Below are 23,635 nucleotides of genomic sequence, written 5' to 3' on the forward strand. Positions count from 1 at the left end.
TTCTTGCTTTAGGCTTAGTTAGCTCTCCGCTGTGCCGAGGCGTCTCGGATCATCGTAGGTACGCTCGACGGCTACTGCTAGTTGTGCGGACAGGATCAGGGGTCTGCAATCCGCTTAGTTACCAACCTCTCTGGTTTTTCTGTAGCTTAGCCTGGGCCTGCTATCCTCCTTGGTGACCCATTCATAACAGTCTCTCCTCTCAACCCCTTTATATACAGCCCATCATACAGTATGTCTCTGTTCTCAGCCCCCTTATATACACCCCATCACGCAGTATGCCTCTCCTCTCAGCTCCTTTATATACACCCCATCATGCAGTATGTCTCCCTCTCAGCCCCTTTAAATACAATACAGCCCATCATGCAGTATGTCTCCCTCTCAGCCCCTTTATATACAATACAGCCCATCATGCAGTACGTCTCTTTCTCTCACCCCTTTGTATACAGCCCATCATGCAGTATATCTCTCCTCTCAGCCCCTTTATATACAGCGCATCATGCAGTACAGTATCTCTCTGCTCTCAGCTCCTTTGCATACAGCCCATTATGCAGTATATCTATCCTTTCAGGCCCATTTGTATACAGCCCAAAGCCCATACTACAGTACATTTCTTCCTCCCAGCCCCTTTATATACAGCCCATTATGCAGTATAGCTCTCCTCTCAGGCCCCTTTATATATAACCCATACTGCAGTACATCTCTTACTCCCAGTCCCGTTATATACAGCTCATCATGCAGTATATCTCTCCCCTCCGCCCCTTTATATACAGCCCATCATGCAGTATATCTCCCTTCTCAGCCCCTTTATACACAGCGCATCATGCAGTATATCTCTCCTCTCAGGCCCCTTTATATATAACCCATACTGCAGTACATTTCTTACTCCTAGTCCCTTTATATACAGCCCATTATGCAGTATATCTCTCCTCTCAGCCCCTTTATACACAGCCCATCATGCAGTATATCTCTCCTCTCAGGCCCCTTTATATATAACCCATACTGCAGTACATATCTTACTCCCAGTCCCTTTATATACAGCCCATTATGCAGTATATCTCTCCTCTCAGCCCCTTTATACACAGCGCATCATGCAGTATATCTCTCCTCTCAGGCCCCTTTATATATAACCCATACTGCAGTCCTTTTCTTACTCCCAGTCCCTTTATATACAGCCCATTATGCAGTATATCTCTCCTCTCAGCCCCTTTATACACAGCCCATCATGCAGTATATCTCTCCTCTCAGGGCCCTTTATATATAACCCATACTGCAGTACATCTCTTACTCCCAGTCCCTTTATATACAGCCCATTATGCAGTATATCTCTCCTCTCAGCCCCTTTATACACAGCGCATCATGCAGTATAATCTCTCCTCTCAGGCCCCTTTGTATGCAGCCCATACTGCAGAACGCCGCTCCTGTTACTAGAACACAGGCACAACGCAGCTTCCTTGTGTGAGCTCTGCGCTGTAATGATGGAGGTGCCACCTCTTTTGATGACATCCTTTGCAGTAGAATCTTCATTCTAGACAAGTCATAGAGCAAAGCAATGCTGGCAAGAGGCCAGCTGGGAGAGGCTGCACTGCACAGGGCACCTGAAACTACAGGATGTTAGCAATGGCAACCGAACGGTAATTAAAGCCTGGAGCAGCAGCATCCTTAGGTGGGTGATACGTGCAGAATTGGGCAGATTCAAAAATAAGGTTATATTGGCGCAAATGAATAAATACAGGACAACATTATTCTAAGACCACATTGTGATTTTGGGAATACCCCTTTAACGTTGTACATCTAAATGGCGCCTGGATTTCTACATTTAATTGACAACTCACAAGCAGGGAGGTGTGATAATAAAATGCCATGCAGGAACATGCCCGTAACACTGCAGTCTTACATTAACTGCACACTAAACATTTCATAGGCTGTCAGGCTCGGAGCTGTAATGTAATGTTCTTGTCACCAGGGAGAATGATCACCTTTAATGAAACAGCCAAGGCTTGTGAGATAATGATTTGTATGAATTTGCATAGAGCACAAAACAAAAATGTACTTGTTGGAGAAGAGAATTTCTATTATTTCTCAGTACTCTAGCCTTCTTAGTGGACAATAAATGTTAACAAGATGTTTCTTAAAAAGTATTAAATTTTATCCGCTTTATATATTCTGTCTTGATAGTTACTGCTCTGATTAAAAGAAATCTGCAACCAGGTATTTGCTATGTAATCTGAGGGCAATATAATGTAGAGAGACAGATACCCCGATTCCAACAATGTATGTTTCTGTAGTTTTGATAAAATCATTTTTCTCTGCTGCTGCAGATTTAACAGTTCTCTGAATGCTGATATCTCTATAATCCATCCACTTCACTGACTGGCAACTTTCTATGTAGACGGTGCATAGGCAGAAAACTGATAATCAGTGAGAGACAACTTGTCCTCTAGTGATAATCTCATGCTGACAAAACACTGATTTTATTGAAACTACAAACAGCCTAGTAAGTGCATTACTGGAATCAGGGTCTTTGCCCCAACATAATGCTGCTCTCAAATTGCATAATAACTGCTGTCAGATTCTGTATTTAAAACAAAACAAAAGTCTGACAAGAAGAAAGGTCTGAACTCTACATATGAGGAGTTATTGGCATTAAGTAACCAGATATGCAGTATGCTGACTGATTGGGGGTCCGATACCAGGAAACCAACAGGATGCGAGGGCCACTCAACAATTCTCATGCACAGTGACACCTGTAACCATCTTTTACACAGGGAACTGTGACGTAGCGTTAATCAAGCGAAAAGATTGTGTTGAGAGTGGTCAATAGCAGCATGGTGGTCCTTTCATTCTGAGGATCAGTGGGCAAAAGACCTTCAAACAGGAAGTGAAGGCAGACACTAGAAATGTGGAAAGACTGATTTAATGCCCTTATATTTATACTAGCTGAAGATCCCGGCGCTGCCCGGGCATAGTAAATAACTACAGTTAGTTATAACAAATTATAAATGATTATATCTCTCTCTCTATCTATCTATCTATCTATCTATCTATCTATCTATATATATATATATATATATATATATATATATATATATATATATGTATGTGTACAGTAGGGTGACCGCAAAAAATCGATGTCGGAATTTTGTCCGTCTGGACGCCACAAAACGATTCCCCTTTCCAGATATTGAGAGAGCCAAAATTTGAGTTCGATCAAACGACGTTAACCCGTGCCGCTCGTCGCTCAAAGTTTGAAAAAATCCAAATTGAGGTATTTTAAGATTTAGGTATTTTGCATAGTCTGTTAGACTATAAAGAATGTGACAACAACATTGCAGAAATAGCCCTGACCAAATTTTCAAACCATTTGTGGTATTTGAATGCAGAGTTGGTGGGATTATCGTTTTTTGATCCCACCATTACAGACAATGAAAAGTTGTTAATGGCTAATAAATTGCTCAGTAGCACAGATGAACCATCAGAGCACGCTAGGGTTGTAAATCCAAAAGTTAGGAAAGAAAAATTAAAAGAGGTAGGAAGTAACCGACTTTAACGACCTTCTGACAAAAGATGAAGAACAAAAGCAATATGTCCTGCAAGTTGTAAGCAAATGCCGAGCATTATATTCTGACGTTTCAAAAACTACTTTAACAAAAGCTCTAGAATAGATTAGATAACTATGTAAAATTATCAACTCATGTAGGTTAGCGTTCTCTGATGGTTCATCTGTGCTACTGAGCAATTTATTAGCCATTAACAACTTTTCATTGTCTGTAATGGTGGGATCAAAAAACGATAATCCCACCAACTCTGCATTCAAATACCACAAATGGTTCGAAAATTTGGTCAGGGCTATTTCTGCAATGTTGTTGTCACATTCTTTATAGTCTAACAGACTATGCAAAATACTTAAATCTTAAAATACCTCAATTTGGATTTTTTCAAACTTTGAGCGACGAGCGGCACGGGTTAACGTCGTTTGATCGAGCTCAAATTTTGGCTCTCTCAATATCTGGAAAGGGGAATCGTTTTGTGGGGTCCAGACGAACAAGATTCTGACATTTTTTTCCCCCCCATATGAGATCCGGTCACCCTAGTGTACAGCCCCGCCCACTCCGCATAGCCACATTCACTATAATATCATCCCGTCAGCCAGAGCCACCGGACTACTACCCATAATATCCCACATCATCCCGTCAGCCAGAGCCACCGGACTACTACCCATAATATCCCACATCATCCCGTCAGCCAGAGCCACCGGACTACTACCCATAATATCCCACATCATCCCGTCAGCCAGAGCTACCGGACTACTACCACTAATATCCCACATCATCACGTCAGCCAGAGCCACCGGACTACTACCCATAATATCCCACATCATCCCGTCAGCCAGAGCCACCGGACTACTATCCATAATATCCCACATCATCCCATCAGCCAGAGCCACCGGACTACTACCCATAATATCCCACATCATCCCATCAGCCAGAGCCACCGGTCTACTACCCATAATATCCCACATCATCCCGTCAGCCAGAGCCACCGGACTACTACCCATAATATCCCACATCATCCCGTCAGCCAGAGCCACCGGACTACTACCACTAACATCTCACATCATCCCGTCACAGCCACCGGACTACTACCCATAATATCCCACATCATCCCGTCAGCCAGAGCCACCAGACTACTACCACTAATATCCCACATCATCCCGTCACAGCCACCGGACTACTACCCATAATATTCCACATCATCCCGTCAGCCAGAGCCACCAGACTACCACTAATATCCCACATCATCCCGTCACAGCCACCGGACTACTACCTCTAATATCCCACATCATCCTGTCAGCCAGAGCCACCGAACTACCACCCCTAATATTCCACATCATCCCGAAAGAGCCACTGGACTACTACCCCTAATATCCCACATTATCCCATTAGAGCCACTGGACTACTACCCCTAACAACCCACATCATCCCATCAGAGCCACTGGACTACTACCCCTAATATTCCACATCATCCCGTCAGCCAAAGCCATCAGACTACTACCCCTAATATCCAACATCATCCCTTCAGCCAGAGCCACCGGACTACTACCACTAATATCCCACATCATGCCGTCACAGCCACTGGACTACTACCCCTAATATCCGACATCATCCCGCCAGCCAAAGCCATCGGACTACTACCCCTAATATCCAACATCATCCCTTCAGCCAGAGCCACCGGACTACTTCCACTAATATCCCACATCATCCCGTCAGCCAGAGCCATTGGGCTACTACCTCTAATATCCAACATCATCCCGTCAGCCAGAGCGATAGGACTACTACCCCTAATATCCCACATCATCCCGTCAGCCAGAGCCATTGGACTACTACACCTAATATCCCACATCGTCCCGTCAGAGCCACCTGACTACTACCACTAATATCCAACATCATCCCGTCAGCCAGAGCCATCGGACTACTACACCTAATATCCCACATCCTAACTTCCATACCGGGTATCCATTTAAGAGGGAAGATGTGCCTACGGGATGGAGGATGTGTGATGGGGATATGGGCAGGAAGGGGGGGGATTCATTTCTGTCATGTGCTCTGCTCCTTTCTGTGGGGCAGACAATGGCTGGGAGCTTATGTTCCCGGGGATGCTAGATTTCTCCCACCATGGCAGTGTCTGCTGAGGTGTTGTCGTGGAGAGAGAAAACTATTGGTCATAGCAACCAATCACAGCTCAACTTCTTTGCTTAGTGATTGGTTGCAATGAAAACCATTGCTCATAGCAACCAAGCACAGCTCAGCTTCTTTTAAACGGCTCTGGTGAAATGAAAGATGCTTCGTGATTGGTTGGTGATACACACACACACACGTACATTCATTTTATATATATATATATATATATATATATTTTCATCCATCAATATAAAATCAGTGGGGTCCGGCACTGGGAACACTGCAGTTAAGGATGTGCAGAGCCGGAGCAGCACAACGCTATATACTCTGTTGTGGCCCTTCCCGTTTCCTATTGAAGTGATTGCAATATGAGCTGCAATACCATAGTATAGCCGATAAGTACAGAGGTGTGCTGTTCCAGCCCCTTACACAGTTTACGTCCTACCTCCTCCGCAAGGGTCCCTGGGGAGCGCTGACCCGGTGGCTCCGCCCCCAACATGGCGGCGCCCACCGGGTATTTCTGCACGGCATCTGCAAAGGTAAGACGCCTGATTATCAAAGCGGGTTAGCGCTGGCGTCCTTGCTATTAGGGCCGACTCACACCTCAGGTCCCCTGCCTCAGCCGTACCTGTCAGCCCTGTACCTCAGCCGTGCCCGTCAGCTCTGTGCCTCTGTCTTGCCTGTCCGCCCTGCCTCGGTCCTGTGTCTGTCGTGCCTGTCTGCCCTGTGTCTCAGCCGTGTTCATCCCCAATCCGGTATCCCTCGTGGTGGGTCCACATCCCCGGTACCGTCCTATCGACGCCTCCTTATTTTTGTCCTTTTTTCCCTTTCAGCGTAAAGCCCCCGCCAGCCCTTGTCTCTCTGGCTCCGTTGACCCCCCTGTGCCTTCCATTCCAGCGTACTGCATCCAATCCTGCTCTCTCGTGCTCACTCTGCCCTACGTCGCCCTTTGGCTCCGGCTGTTGTTGTTCTTCTATCTCCCTTGGGCCTGCTCCTAACACTCCCTGTATAGGGGGTGGTCTTCACCTGGTCCGCTCGCCCTTGGGGGCTCTGGAGCCACGACCCAGAGGGTCCACTCCCGGGTTCTTCACCAAACTAACCCTATCCCTAACATCTAGTAGTTCTCTGAATGCTGAGCGAGCTCTGTGTAACCCCACACACATCACAGATTGGCTGCTTTCTATATACACTGTGCATAGACAGAAAGCTGCCAATAAGTGGCGGTGGCGGAGTTATACAGAGGTCATGAATATAGAGGACTATATGGCAGCTAGTTTAATTGTCCTTTATTGAATAAAATCAATTATTTATCAGCAGGCAATTATCAAAACTACAGTATGCAGCCCAGTAAGTGACACATCGCTGTAATCAGGGTTTCTGTCTTTACATCATGCCGCTCTCAGATTAGGTGGCTAAAACTTACTGACAGATTCCCTTTAAAAAACTTGACCCCCTCCATCCAGGTAAATGGCACATAGGTAGCACAATCTAGTGACACGTTATACTGTGCTCTGTATTAAGATGAACAGAAGTTGTGAGAAAGTTTTAGTGACACTTCTGTATATGTCGGGACCGCCATTTCCACAAGTACAGGACGAGGAGTCACAGCTAGGTCTTCTACTGATGAGTGGGTGACTAGGGAAAATGATGTCATGCATAGAGCTGATGGGAGAGGCTCGGAAATAGTTGCCAAGATCCCTGTACTTACTGGTGAACTCCCCAGCCTGGAGCAATTTCTTCCATTCACAGTTCCCCAACACAAGTAGTCAGACGAGAAAGCCAGGACTGTGCAATCCAATCTGCAGAAGATCCCTCAACTACTACACAGTATAGCCCAAAAGTGACAGAGGTTTACAAATGTGCTCTGTGCTGCAAATCTCTAAACTTGGCATTAATAGAAAGCCACGTATTCGTGTTCTCACCCCCTAGGGCTGTGTTCACACTGGTCGACACATCCAGTTGGACATTCTGCTGCGTATTACAGTAGCGTTATTGGGATTTCACTAAATCTTGGCTTCTGGCTTTAGAGAAAACCTGCCAATGTGTACTGCAGATGTTCACCAGTGATTTCCCCCACTGCAATACAGGAAAGCGATCATCGTGATATGACCCATACACACGGACAACAACACTCAGCCGATGCCATAGAGACGATTCTGTGAGGCCCCATTGTAACACAGGGAACTCGGGCATCACTATTTGCCAATTCTTTGCCCATCGTCAGATATATTTTCAGACTTTTGCAGAAGAGTCCACACCCTTAATTGCTCCTTACTTTGTTTCTGTGAAGCTACACACAGCAATTACCATTAGGCCTCTCCCCAAGCTACAGACCAGCAGATTAACACACCTACATGCAACAATGGATACTGGGAGGAAATACACTAAGATCGGGAACCAGTGACTGAATGCCGAGTACCTGCCCCATCACTAAACACAAGAACATTACCACAGGCAGGATATTTTTTTGGCGTTAAAAGACAAGTCCAGTCGAAACAAAATTTTGTTTTTAAGATAAGTGATAACTTGCTGAGCGGTGAGTGTTCCACCACTGGGATCCCACCTATCGGAAAATCAGAGAATTTGTATCCCCATTACAAGATGGCATGGCACGTCAGAACTCCCAAATGCCCATTGATTCCTTCTCAGCGGCCCCTTTGGGAATGAATGGAGCGACGGTTGAGCACGTGCACGGATGATCTGTTACAACAGGAATTATAATGCCTTGCTCTCCTGATCGGTGCAGATGGGTGATACATAGATTTACCCAGGACGGTAGAGTCAGAGTCAGTGTCATGGAAATTGAGGAGTCGGAGGTTTGGCTTACCGACTCAACAGCCCTGGGTTTAACCGGACAACCCCTTTAGTAAATAAATAGGACATGCAAGATAACCTACAGAAGTAGTGCCAAAGGGGGCAGATTTACTAATCTCGTGCAACAGGCAGCATAGACTAATACATTTCAGACCGGCTCCACACATATGACATTTATGATCTAAATAAGGACCACCATGATGTCTGGACCAGCAGCAGATCTCCTGACCTAAACTGGCAAGGAGACCCAGGACCAGTCCTGCCAACTTATGTGTGATGTATGAGACCATCTAATAAAACAACAAATTTACCATAGTGGCTTAGAATGCTGTATGATAACTCTGGGGGTCGGGTTTAAGTTTATACTAGATTTACTTAATTTACTTTTCAAGCTGCAAAAAGAGCAGCCATTTACCGACTTCGTTATATTTTACCGAAAACCTTAGCGATAACTACTCAACCTGGAAACTCGTGCGTTTCTAGCATTTCTCAGGTCATTTTTACAAGCGGCTTTGTTGTAGTTTCTGGACTTTTTACATGTGACATGCATTTTTCTGGGACTTGTTTCAAGTACACTAGGCAGTTCGATGGGAACAACTAAGGGGAAAAAGAAAAAAAAAAAAAAAAACACCCTACCCAAACAAAATATTTTTAACTTTAAGAAATGGATTAAACAGAAAGAAAAAAAAAAAAAAAATTTTAAATAAATTCCATGTAGACTTTTCAATAACTTACTATGGACGTTAGTCTAAATTTTTTCAGCTGTAGCTTTCGTAGACAAAAAAAAAAAAATTAAAAGCACCACAAAAATGTAACAAAATGCTAAATGTGAATCCTGAATGGAACAGACAAATGTAATGCCAAAACATAATTGTGAACATGGCCCAAGAATAAAGTTTATTTAATAGTTTGCATTTGTAGAAGGTTTATGGAGGATTCCAGAGTGAGTGTTATTGGTGTCGTGGGCCAACCATGTCCTGCCCAGTGACTGCACACTAACTCCATTATGGGGGAGCAGGACAGATAATCACTGTTTTATGCACTTTTTAACAAGCTCCATCAGTAACGTGACCTCACATAGGTGTCCAGTCATCCATGAAAAAACATTTACTTGTAGGCTGAAAGGATAACATATGGTTTCCTCAGGTATGTGAGATGCTTTTGGGCCTGCGCATTCCGATTAGGAGCGAATGTACGTCCTTGCACCGCTGCAGCATGACCCTTCTCATCCCTGACAGCAGCACACACTTCACATTTGGCAGACTTACAACAAGAATTTTGGTAACTTTAGAGCAACAGGTATAATACGTAGGCCTAGAAATGTTATGTTTCTATTTTACAATGGAATTCCACACCTGAACACATCTACCGTTTCATATTACGACAAACTTACCCACCTTGTTAAAGGGAATCCTTCAGGATGTCATCCCCCCAAACTATATATATGGAAAGAAGCTATTTCACAGACAAGTCGAGCAATACCTTTATATGACCAGTCTGTTCCTCCATTACTGGGAAACCAGTGTTTGAATTGATGATTGATTTGAAGCCTCCGTCACTCCAGCTCTATTCCCAACTCAAAGCTGCCTCCCTAGTCCCTCTGCTTGTTTTTTGCTCCGCAACCGTCGTGATTTTTCTATAATTGAAAAGCAGGTCACTTCTTTTAACCGCTTCACAGTTTCCAAATCCTGAAGGCGAAGCAGTTGAAAGAGGTAACAAAAGACCGAAGATGTGCACAGCAATGTCATTTTGTTGTGCATTATGTTAAAGAGGCATTCCCATCTGCAAGATCCTATCCCAATATATAGTAGGTGTAATAATATTAATATTAGCAAACACCTCCAATTGAAAATGTAGTACAGTTTTTTGATTCGCTATGTCTCTCTCCTCACTGCATGACCTTAAGTGTCCATGGATTGGTTTCTCACATTGACCTAATGCCTACATGGACGAAGAAAAACAAACACAGCATGCACTAGTCTTGTCCGTATTTCGGTTGAGATTGTCCCCCTTCCAAATTAGATCACATACATGTCAACCGTATAGTATCCAATTTTTACAGATACATGGCATCTCCGAACATAGGAAACTGTTTTCAGCCTTTTCTTCTGGAAGAAAATAGAAAGGTTTTTCATGCATATAAATGGGGACTAACATGTTAAGTATTTTAGGTGGCGTTACCCCATAATAGGCCCTAATAGCTTCCATAGTAACAGACCACTTACATTGGTTTCATACTGTCAATGACTTTTTTCAAGATCTTTCAAAAAAAAAAAATAATAAGGCCATAGCTATTTATTATATGGCGGCTGCAGGAGAACCTAAGGCGTCTTTTCTTGCTCTTCTATTTTTCATCTAAGACAAGTAGCGGTGGACTTGTCTAGCAGCTCCTCACCCTATAGTCTCCCCAAGGCACATACAGCTATGATTAACAATATGGCAGCGACACTTTCCTTTCTGATCTGACATCACTTTTAGCCCAAGGGCCTATGGGGCTGTCTACACACAAGACGTTAGCAATTTAACCCGCAGCTAAGAACCCATGATACATACGATGACCCAGGACAACATTCCTGTAGCATCTGAACATGGTTACGCTATCAGGAACAGCAGATTCGTGGTCTCAGAATTTTCTTTTAGGTACAGAAAAATGTCATCTTCTACTCAAAAAAAAAACCCCATAATTAATACCTGGACACGAAGGCCAAAAACTAAAATCCATGAACGGTGTTCAGACCAAATCCGCAGTAAAGTTTCATGGATATTATAGGCAGACACAAGTAATCGCTTAGAAAAATGTTTATACACCCAAACTTCTGTCTCCATTGATCAAAGTATTATAATAAATACAATAATTACAGGGCATATTAGTGGTTTGGGGATTTTCTACAAACACTTTCTGCCACATAAACCCAGATAAATCTACTGGGAAGTGTTCATGTGTACGATCATCACCTTATTTAAGTGTGTCCAAAAATCTCAGCCATTCAATGAGCTTTCCAAGAGAATGACTTTCATGTACCATAACCAGGAACGTTAGGATTAGGGCAGAATAAGAAAAGAGCAACGGAAGAGCTACCGTGATTAACTGGGAGATTGTTTTTGTCCATTCATGTACTTCCTGAAGGGAAATTATAAGCAAACGTTTCCCATTACAGTCTTATACCGTGAACAACAAGGGAACAATTCAAGCAGTAAATTGGTTTAGAAAACCCATTTTCAATTTTTAGGGAATTCTGAGTAAATGGAAGAATACTTTTTTTCTCGGTCAAGGTGGAGAGAGGTACAGAGAGCGGCTCTGAGGGACCAGCATTACACATTACTCTGAGCGCTATGTAATGCCTCATTTCTCCTGTGGGGGTGCTGTAGGTAACGAGAACCCTTACTGACCAAAGACACATCTAATCACTGGTTGTCTTAGGTTACCACTTCAAAAAAGTAGGGACTGTCCAAAGTAGAGAACTCCTTTCAGCCATAAAAGTTTTAAGGCCCGATTCAGACATCCCTTTATCAGATATGTGTTCTATTACCGATGTGAGTGAAGTATGAGGTCTTACTCTAACTTTATGGTTTTCTCTCACATGTAAAATCAGTCTGTTATTACCTATAGAAATCCATGTAATGACAACGGAACAGGCGCTTTAGATGAAATTTACAAGGTGGCTTTCTTACAGCCGCCGCTGTGACACATGCTTCATAAAGCTTTTATGCGGTGGCATTTAGATGAGAGATCCTCCCTGCTTTTCTCTTTCCATATTCCCTGTAAATTCGATTTGTCTTTAATGACTTGTTCACACTAACTTTTTTTTTCTAGTGAAAACCTCTTCTGGAACGCTCCTTCTTTGAGGAGTTCTTTTTTTGTTTTCTGAAGCAGTTTGGAAGTTTTTCGAGCATTTTTACAGAAAACTTTTTCCTTAAGTGTTTTTTTTTTTCAGCCTTTTCAATTGACAGCATATTCCATCAGAAGCAGTTTTATAAGGGAACCTGTCACCAGAAAAACGCTATTAGCCTGCAGATATTAATCTGCCTGATGCCCGCACTTTGCTGAACATATGAACAGCAAGCTGTTTTTCTACAGAAATTAATAGGGAGATTCCTTTTTGAGGGTCTTGTGAGCACTTTTTCCACATTTTTAGAAGTGGATCTTCTCAAGAAATTTCAAACAAAATGCTCCGTGTGAACATACCCCAAGGGCTTTTATGTGACTTTAATACTGATAACCTGTTCATGTTTCCTAAGGAATAGAAGACCCCTAATATAGAAGAGGGGTCCCCAGTTAGATTCAAATGTGAAACGTTACCCCTATATGCCAATGTCATATCAAATTAGAAATAAACTCAGATTTTTTTTCCCCCAAGATATTTGTACTATCCAACGAGAACGTAAGGAGGTGTCGGTTATTTTCTTGCATATATACAGAATATGCCAGAAATGTCCAGCAGGTCAGAAGTTAATGTATCTGGCCTCTCGTTTGACAAATTCCTCAGTTATATCTATCTTACAGACCCCGGTGTGAAGTCACAAGTCTGGTCTTGGAGGAGATACATGACTTAGAAGAATCATTTCGACACACTAGCCAGACATTTCTTGATAAGGCAGAAGGAAACTGTGACAACACTGACCGATTACATCATGGTCTCAAGTAAGGACACTTGAAAAAGACATTTATGAAGAAACTTAAAGGGGTTGTCCACACAGCTAAAAAGTGTTTCAAACTAAAATTAAAGTAAACCTCTTTGACTGTCCTTCAAGGGTTACTCTCATCTCCATAGGTGAATATAGCACCAGCAACACAATCACATATTCGTTCGTGCTGACCAGTAAACCGGGCAGGAGAGATGGTTTTCTCTGCTGACACAAGGGACTAAAAAAAAAGGAAGAGATTTTTTTTAAGCACCGTAGATGAATGTTGCAAAATCTCTGCTATTACCACCCCACAGTTTGGGTAAAAGTTGAGTCTCCTGTAATGACCGATTCACATACGTAGGATTTTGGCAGCGGTTCTGTGCGTCACTCCATTCACTCACATTCTGTATCCACTGCATGTGAACAGGACTCGCTATTCCCATTCTGATGCCCAAGCTGTCAATATATTCTTACATTTCTAGGCAAAATAACAGAGGAACGTGACAACACAGAGTTCTATGAAAAGATGTCAGAAGTGGTGACCGCTCACCTCTAAGGTCAATGTTACTCTAAAAGGAATTCTTTTTACATGATAAATGCCAGTGTGGGGTGTAACTTACTGTTAGGTGACTAAAAACTCCCAGAATAGGACCACAACAGCAGTAAAACACGTGAGAGGCTACCACATGCCTCAAAGATGAGGGACCCAATATGGCCGCCTCGCATACAGCACAACAGTGCCCTATAAGTCTGTTACTAAACCCGCTCGATTACCATCTGCTAAACCCATGGCCATATAATGGGCACGGAGTGTTAGTTGTCTACAAGTCCGAGTCTTTTATTTTAAAGGGAATCTGTCACCCCTTTTTTGAGATATCATATAATGATATCCTTCAATTGTGTGTCACATAAGGATTCTCTTCGTACTTTTGCTTCCCCCTGACCCCGCACCTTTCATGCATAAATACCTTTTTTATATCGGTTCAGATGTATGTAATCTGCCGCTGTCCGCTGGGCGGGGCTTGCTCTATGCATTTCTTCTTGTGTAGAGCAAGACAGGGAGGAGGGAGCAGGCGAATAAGCCCCGCCCATTGGACCGGACTGCGGCAGTTTACATACATCTGAACCGATATAACAAAAGGTATTTATGCATGAAAGGTGCGGGGTCAGGGGGAAGCAAAAGTACTAAGAGCATCATTATGTGACACACAATTGAATGATATCATTATATGATATCTCAAAAAAGGGGTGACAGATTCCCTTTAAGTTGAGATAAATAATGGGGTATATGACAGCGATTTAAGGTGCACTTACACTGAAAAGTTATCATGCAAATATTCTTAGGAACGCTTGTTCCATGATAATCTGTGTAAACAGGCTGTCGATCACCCAGTGAAGGAGGAAATCACTGGTGGAAATGATGCTTTGTGTAGAATAAAAGATCATCTTTCTCGGCGGTGCAAAGTCCTGTGTAAACAGGCCTTGCGGCGGTGAGAACAATGGCAGCCTATGCGCACTGAGCAATTACAGATCGTTTAGTGCTCGGAGTTTACCTCGGTCTGCCTGTGTACACAGGCTATTAATTGACAGCCGACTGGTAAAAGTGTACTGATAGGCGGTCATCCATAGCCTTAGGTCAGTTCCTGTTAACAGACCCTTGTTCCCCTCTCCCCATTAAGAACACATTCAAACACTCAATGAGCAGTCAGAAAACAAAAGCATATGTCTAATTTAAGGAGTTAAAAATTGTGGCATCTCCACTTGGTGCTGATTCACTAATTCTGGAACAGTTTTTCTTCTGTGCCTTCTGTTCCAAAGTTATGCCCCCAGCAATAATGGTGAAAATTTGACCTTCAACGAACTGAGTGAGTACCACAGAACTTCTCTGTGGATACTTGTTTTGCTTCCTCTGATGCAGACCATTCAAAACACGGAAGCAACCATACTCTTAAGGTATACGCCCAGTTGGCTGAAGGTAAAATTTGCACCATTATTGCTGGGGGGGGGGGGCATAGATTTGAAACAGAAGGTCAAAGAAAAAAAATGTTCCAGAATCAGTGGATCAGCACCAATTGGTGGAGGTACTCAGATTTAATTAAAAAAAAAATCCAGTGTAATGTCCTCTTTAAAGGGGATGTCTGGCCTTACCGCAAGAGAAATTGTCCTGTTGCTAATGTGAAACTCGCACCGGAGGTCAGATTACGCTGAGTAAAACGTAAGCTCAGTGAGCAGGGGATGTCAATAAATCCCCTTTGCTGGAACTGTAAGACGCCACATTTTTGACGCAGCATCAAAAACGCACACAAATCACATCGTAGTCTCAAGGGTAAAAATGTGCTGTAACATCACTGTATTTCCACAACAAAATCCCCAGATTTCACTGTGAGGGCCACAAACTAAAAGTCCCAAGACAACGTCCCCACATAGGCCACGTGCACACATTCAGTATTTGGTGAGTTTTTATACCTCAGTATTTGTAGGCCCAAACCAGAAGATGGTGATAAATACAGAAGTGACGTGTTGCTATTATACTTTTCCTCAGAGTGTTCCTCTCCTGGTTTTGGCTTACAAATACTGAGGTAAAAAACTGACCAAATACTGAGCGTGTGAATGTGGCCTTAAAGTTCACTGCAGATCCCAATCCCTATTGTAAATGGCTGGGCAGAAACCAAAGGCAGTAAAATAAATCAAAGTGATTCATAGATGACTCCCAGTTTAATTCCAAATTACAGTGTGGAGTAAATTGCTGCTTCCAGCATTCTGCTTGTGTGCACATGATCTGTAGTGCGGCCATCTTGCATAATTGTGATCCATTTTAATAACATATTTTGAGGTAATTCTAAAATGTTTATGTACGATTACAGCAAAAGACCCAGCCTTGCATGTAACATACGTTTGTTGTCCATTGCTTTAAACACTAAAAATCCCCGTTACATTCACTTATACCTAATACAGTATCTACATTGTACTTTTAAGGCTTGGGATACACGGCGCCTTCAGACAGTGCAGGATCACATTGAGAGGTCAAAGAAGGCATGATGTCAGTGCTGCACCGCATGGTAATGAAGCAAGTAGTAAGAAATCGCTGGACTTGCTTGTCATGGGAACTAGTTGGCTGTAGTGCGACTATATTCCCATTCATTATTGGGTGACGTAGCATCGGCATAGTGTAATATCTGGTCGTGCAACGGATGTCAAGGACAAAATTGCTGTGTAGTCCGAGCCTTGGTGTTTTATGCACAGTACAGACCCCTCTACAGTGCTGACCCCGCAGGTGTTGTAATGCGAGTTTGGAATAAATGTATCCTCCATATGGCTCAGCAAATCACTGGAATAGTAAAGTACAGCCGCATAGAAGTCTATGTACCCCATGTTACAGCGTTGTACAACTGAGGATCATAGTGCCGTAATATGCCTGTATGTATCTCATGTAATCATGAGATAAGTATATAAATATAAGCAATATGTGTGGGAGTCGGAGTCGGAGTCGTGGAGTCGGAGTTGGAGTCGGAGTCGGTGAAAGGGAAATTGAGGAGTCGGAGTCGCAGGTTTGGCTTACCGACTCCACAGTCTATGGGTCCATGAACAGTGCATAGATGGCATTATTGTGAAGTCAATGATTACTGTTGGAAAGGATAGGAGAAGCTTTGTATTGAATTTATTCATCCATACGTGAAAACACTGATGACGCACTGATGGTAAAAGCCGACACACTGACCAAACACTGATGACACACTGATGGTAAAAGCTGACACAATGACCAAACACTGATGACACACTGATCGCAAGGGCCGACACACTGACCAAACACTGATGACACACTAATGGTAAAAGCTGACACAATGACCAAACACTGATGACACACTGATGATAAAAGCTGATACAATGACCAAACACTGATGACACACTAATGGTAAAAGCTGACACACTGACCAAACACTGATGACACACTAATGGTAAAAGCTGACACACTGACCAAACACTGATGACACACTGATGGTAAAAGCTGACACAATGACCAAACACTGATGACAAACTGATGGTAAAAGCTGACACAATGACCAAACACTGATGACACACCGATGATAAAAGCTGACACAATGACCAAACACTGATGACACACCGATGATAAAAGCTGACACAATGACCAAACACTGATGACACACCGATGATAAAAGCTGACACAATGACCAAACACTGATGACACACCGATGATAAAAGCTGACACAATGACCAAACACTGATGACACACTGATGATAAAAGCTGATACAATGACCAAACACTGATGACACACGGACGGTAAAAGCCCAAAACACCGACCAAACACTGATGAAGCACTAATGGTAAAAGCCCAAAACACCAACCAAACACTGATGACGCACTGATGATAAGAGCCGACACACTGACCAAACAATGATGGCAAAAGCCGACACTGGTTGTTTTTTTTTTGCGCAAGTGAAACATGGACATCTGACTGAGGCCTCATAAAGCAGAGTCCTGCATCCCAGCTTCACTACAATGAAGGATGACATAAGACTGCTCTTTCAGTCGAGCTTATAATTGGCCCGTGTGTGCCACGACTGCCCACGAAGAGCATGCAGACCCATTATAGCCAGTGCACATGGCCGCTTTTCCCCACACTGACAGTCTGGGTGAAAAACAATGGCAGCATGTTTTTGGGTCAGATTTATGGACGAGAACAACACATAAAATGTAATCGCAGCAACAGCCCCCGCTCGAAACGTGCACAGACACACGAAGTGGCACATCAGCAATTTGTGACTGGACCATTTTTCAATACGGCCATCTGGACCCGGCTGCTGTCTGGAAACATCTTTGGGAACACTTTCCAGCTGGCGTCATACAAGGATGTTTAGCTCTTCAGCTATGAAGTGAACATATGGTTAAAAGGAAAAGAGCAGGAATGAAGTGGTTGTACTCCTCTGCCAAGGCGCCATGACAGCCTACAGCGTCACAATCAGGGAGGCTGGAGGGATGTTCATGCGTTGTCTGTCGTCATGGATAAGATATAGTGCGCGCGTTACATACAGCTTAGGCCTGTTTCACACGTACGTTCTTTAGATCAGTTACAATCCACGAAAATGGCGGGACACGGATCCGTGACAGTGATAATACCAAAGGAACCCGTGGGGGGGTGGGCGGTGAAGAAAGAGAGGGAGAGGAAGAGATAGTCTCAGCCGCCAGAACAGGATTTAGGGTTAAATTTCCGGCAAAGGCAATTCTTCCGGGCAAATGCGGATCTGGCCAGCAAAAAAACGTTTCATTGTCCGTCCAGTCATGTCAGTGGACGCCAAAATTTTGGCGGATCCATGAAGAAACGGTTACTACAGATGACCATCCGTCAAGATCCGCCAATAATGCAAGTCAATGGGAAGAAAAACGGATACGTCAAGAAAAATGGCGGATCCGTTTTTTTTGCAAAACGGCGGATTTTGACTGATGGGGACAGAAGGATGTGTGAAAGAGGCCTTAATCTACGGCTAATCCTCAGGTAATAAAGTATCTGCACCTGGGATCCATAGTGACTCAACATCTCTCTCCATAACAGAGGAGAATACATGAGACTTTCTTTACAGAGAAACATGGCCACTTTGCTGTGATTACAAATACTTCAGCAAAAAAGTGACAAAAGGTCTTTTTTAACTGGATCCCTAAAAAGCAGACAGTGCACTCCATCAGTCCAGCCACAATCACCCGGTCGCCTGGTTTACTGGATCTAGTTTTTTTTAGACTTCATCCAGATCTGTATTTGTGTATCCAGTAACAGTCTCTATCGCAGATATCAAAGGACGCAGGAAGAAATCAGCGCGGCGGCTGCAATTCTGGAAAAATGAGGAACACCATAATGGAAGCCCAAGGAGCTCCATTATAGTCAAAATGCTCTGATGGGCGGCAGCGGCATCCTCCATGCGTTGGACCCAACAGAGCTGCTGTCTGAATCATGCGACTTTACTGAGGCTATATGCACACGCTGCGGTTCCGCAGCGGTTTTGGCCCTGCGGGTCCGCAGCAGATTCTGCTGCGTTGTACAGTACCTTTATTTCCTATGGAAATAAAAAAAATGCAGTGCTCATGCTGCGGATTTTTCCGCGGTTTACAATCCGCAGCATGTCAATTCTTTTGTGCAGAACCGCTGCAGTTTCACACCGCATTCATTATGAGGTGTAAAACTGCAGGGCAAAACCGCAGGCAAAATCGCAGATTTAGCTGCGGTTTTCACTACAAAATCCGCAGAGCCAAAAAACTCCGTGTGCACATACCCTGAGAGTCTGGTTCGGCTATCAGCTACGGATTTTACATGCACAAATCTGCACCTAACATTCATAATTTTGTCCCATGTGAACCTTTACATTGGCTTTTTATTGAATCGAGCTATTCTGCCACTAGATTACCAGCAATATAAGGCTATGTGCACACGCTGCGGTTTTGGCCACTGCGGATCTGCAGCAGCTCTGCAGACAGTGTACAGTAGCATGTAAATCTGTAATTTACAATCCGCTGTGCACATGCTGCGGATTTTTAACTTCGGAAAAGCTGCGGTTTTGAATCCACAGAAAGAAATGACATGTCACTTCTTTTCTGAGGATTCTGCAGCGGTTTACCATCTCCTCCATTGTAGAGATGATAAACCACAGGGTAAAACCGCAGGCCAATCCGCAGGTCATTTTACCTGCGGTTCCGCAGATACAAATCCGCAGACCAATCCGCAGCGTGTGCACATAGCCTAAGAAGTATCATCAGAAAAACTTCACTAAATGTAAATATATACAAGGGTACAAGTCAAAGATTAAAGGACAAGTGGAACAGATTTTAGTACGGATATGTACAGAATTGGGCGAATTCTATGGTATATCTGGGGGGGGGGGGGAGAATCAATCATGTTGCAGAATTAAGGAGAATCTGTCACCAGGTTTTTGTTATGTAATCTGAGTAGCATGGCGTAGTGGAAGGGAGCCCGATTTCAGGGATGTGTTCCACTAGGTTGTGTTTTGCTGTTTCAATATAATCAGTGTTTTATCAGCAGGATATTATCATTACGGGACAACTGCCATCAAGCCTCCTAGTCCAACCTCACACCCATCACTGATTACCAGCTATAACTATACAATGTACACACACGTGTTGGACTGGGGTGCCAAGGGACCACCAGTAACCAACTCCAGGGTCCTACTTGTCAACTACATGCAAATGTGACATTATCCTCAATCACAAATTTATATAACTGTAAACTAGGTAGATTGTTAAATGAATAAGATGCTGCCTTTGCCTATACATAGTGATTCAAGTATACAGTGCCAACTACGGCTCATATAAGAGGGTGGCAGCCACTCTTGCACAGGGACCACCGGAGGATTCTCCTGTGGGCTAGTCCAAGCCTGTACACAGAAAGTTGTGGTGTGGATGAGGTTATACATAGATCAACAAATGAGCTCTGCTAAATCTGCAGCGCAAAAAAATAATTCTATCATAACTGCTGCACCCAGTAAACTAAGTGATCTATCGCTAGAATCTGGGTTTCTGTCCCAACTTTGTGTTGCTCTCAGATTACATAGCAGATTCCTTTAAAAAGCTGCATCGTACCCCCCAATCCATGTTATACTGCTGCAAAAACACAATAGGACCGCACTGTGTGAATCCAAGAAAGAGGGCACCAACTCTTCCTACAACTGTACCACCTCAATAAGTCCACATAATTCAGTCATCACACGACGTGACGTTACGTGCCTGCATTAATCCGGAGGAGCAGTCACCCCCACCAGCGCGCAGTCAGGGTGTGCCCACCATATTAGATGCATTCATAATACCTTTGTGCCGACCAGTGTACAGCAAAATATCATTTATAATAATGTCATACATATACAGCTATTGAAGACTTTAGCATGGAGGTCAGCAAAAGTTTGGACAGAAGCCCCTGGATGTGACCCCAGCACTGAGCCCCGTACGCACAGGACCTTAGTGGACGGCCGAGGGTTCTTGTATACTCTGATGTGACTCCTGACACCTCATCCAGTCTTAGTATACAGTATGTTCCCCATGTACGTATGAGATATATATACACACGGTATATATACACTGTATATAAATACACTCCTGACTATTCACTGTGGACACTGTCACTATTCTATACACAGCCCGGGTCCAAGAATTTAGGAAGGGACAGGCCGGTCTTCATTGTGCACTCTCCTGTATACTATACAGTATATACTGGTGGGGCGGTGCAGCGGTATTTCCACATTAACCCTATATTCACTGTGCAGCTTAGGACCCATCCTATGGGGTCCACTATAGGCACATGTAATGGAAATGAATGGCAGGAGAGCGGACCCCCGCCTAGCATCAGACCGTAGACTTTCCTCTGTTGACCCTCCTGGAAGTTCTGTATGGGAGGACCACTGGATGTCACTACTTGGGGGTGTCTCTTTAGTCTGACACCACCAATGAACATGAAATGGTACCAGGCGGTAGACACGCCCAGATGCCAATATACTGGTCCAGGAGGGCGATCCGAGGGATGGCACTGACCACCCAGCTGCGCCTCCATCTTTGGGACCCATCAGCGGAGGTGGAAAGATGACAAGGGCTGGAAGATCTCAGACCTTGTGCATGGGCCAGCGCTCAAGGAGACTCAGTGGCCAAGCACCCAGTAGCCACATTACGGAAAGTAATGCAGAAGAAAGGCACGGCCAGAACCCTCCTGGGACTTGTGGTGCTGACAGCTCGCCCCGCCACTGCTGAGGCCACTTACTGAAGTTTGTGTGACGCCCTCTCCCCTACACGGGGCTGAGCGATGACACTTCCCCGCGGGGACACAGCTCCGTGGCAGGAAGCGCCGTCCTCGCCCTTCTAACCCCTGGAAACGATCACGGGTCCGACCCCAAGCAGCCCCCCACAATGTCAGACTGCAGGCCACCGGCGCTGCACGAGTTAACACGCCGCCTTCTAACTTACAGCCATAGTGAGGACGCACGAGCCCGTCCACATCATCCGAGGAGGACATGGTGACCGCTGCCGGCTTCTAGGTCCGATCTCACCGGATCAGTTCCACCCGATGGAGAGAAGGGGAGGGACGGTGAGAAGGGGCAGCGAGGACACAGACACAACTTCTCCGTAGGTGCGGGAGCCTCCTCGGTGCCTGAGAAGGAGCAGCCCGGGTGTGTCCGCCCCGCCCCCGCCAACCGCAGCCAATCACAGCGTACAGCCATGCACAAGGGCAGCTGCCAAATGCGGAGGTAGTCACCACAGTCAGTGGCACATGTCCTGGCACCGCTCATCTACCAGCACTACCACAGCCTGGCACATGTCCTGGCACCGCTCATCTACCAGCACTACCACAGCTTGGCACATGTCCTGACACCGCTCATCTACCAGCACTACCACAGCCTGGTATGTGTCCTGGCACCGCTCATCTACCAGCAGTGCACTACCACAGCCTGGTATGTGTCCTGGCACCGCTCATCTACCAGCAGTGCACTACCACAGCCTGGTATGTGTCCTGGCACCGCTCATCTACCAGCACTACCACAGCCTGGTATATGTCCTGGCACCGCTCATCTACCAGCACTACCACAGCCTGGTATGTGTCCTGGCACCGCTCATCTACCAGCACTACCACAGCCTGGTATGTGTCCTGACACCGCTCATCTACCAGCACTACCACAGCCTGGTATGTGTCCTGGCACCGCTCATCTACCAGCACTGCCACAGCCTGGTATGTGTCCTGGCACCGCTCATCTACCAGCAGTGCACTACCACAGCCTGGCACATGTCCTGACACCGCTCATCTACCAGCACTACCACAGCCTGGCACATGTCCTGACACCGCTCATCTACCAGCACTACCACAGCCTGGCACATGTCCTGACACCGCTCATCCACCAGCACTACCACAGCCTGGTATGTGTCCTGGCACCGCTCATCTACCAGCACTACCACAGCCTGGTATGTGTCCTGGCACCGCTCATCTACCAGCAGTGCACTACCACAGCCTGGTATGTGTCCTGGCACCGCTCATCTACCAGCACTACCACAGCCTGGCACATGTCCTGACACCGCTCATCTACCAGCACTACCACAGCCTGGCACATGTCCTGACACCGCTCATCTACCAGCACTACCACAGCCTGGTATGTGTCCTGACACCGGTCATCTACCAGCACTACCACAGCCTGGTATGTGTCCTGGCACCGCTCATCTACCAGCACTACCACAGCCTGGTATGTGTCCTGACACCGCTCATCTACCAGCACTACCACAGCCTGGTATGTGTCCTGACACCGCTCATCTACCAGCACTACCACAGCCTGGTATGTGTCCTGACACCGCTCATCTACCAGCACTACCACAGCCTGGTATGTGTCCTGGCACCGCTCATCTACCAGCACTACCACAGCCTGGTATGTGTCCTGGCACCGCTCATCTACCAGCACTACCACAGCCTGGCACATGTCCTGACACCGCTCATCTACCAGCACTACCACAGCCTGGTATGTGTCCT

At 45.0% G+C, this 23,635-nt stretch overlaps 1 protein-coding gene across 1 annotated transcript in view; it reads right to left on the reverse strand.

Moving 5' to 3' along the window:
- Nucleotides 1-22,291, reverse strand: part of IQGAP1 (IQ motif containing GTPase activating protein 1) — a 245,247-nt gene extending 222,956 nt beyond the window's left edge. The window contains exon 1 of the mRNA XM_073568580.1: nt 22,090-22,291. Coding sequence (XP_073424681.1) covers nt 22,090-22,138 — 49 coding nt within the window. The 5' untranslated portion in view covers nt 22,139-22,291. The remainder of the gene's footprint in view (nt 1-22,089) is intronic.
- Nucleotides 22,292-23,635: the final 1,344 nt, after the last annotated feature.

The sequence above is a fragment of the Dendrobates tinctorius genome, unplaced genomic scaffold, assembly GCF_039654945.1.
Source record: "Dendrobates tinctorius isolate UK_male_01 unplaced genomic scaffold, ASM3965494v1 ptg000022l, whole genome shotgun sequence".
NCBI classification, from domain to species: domain Eukaryota; kingdom Metazoa; phylum Chordata; class Amphibia; order Anura; family Dendrobatidae; genus Dendrobates; species Dendrobates tinctorius.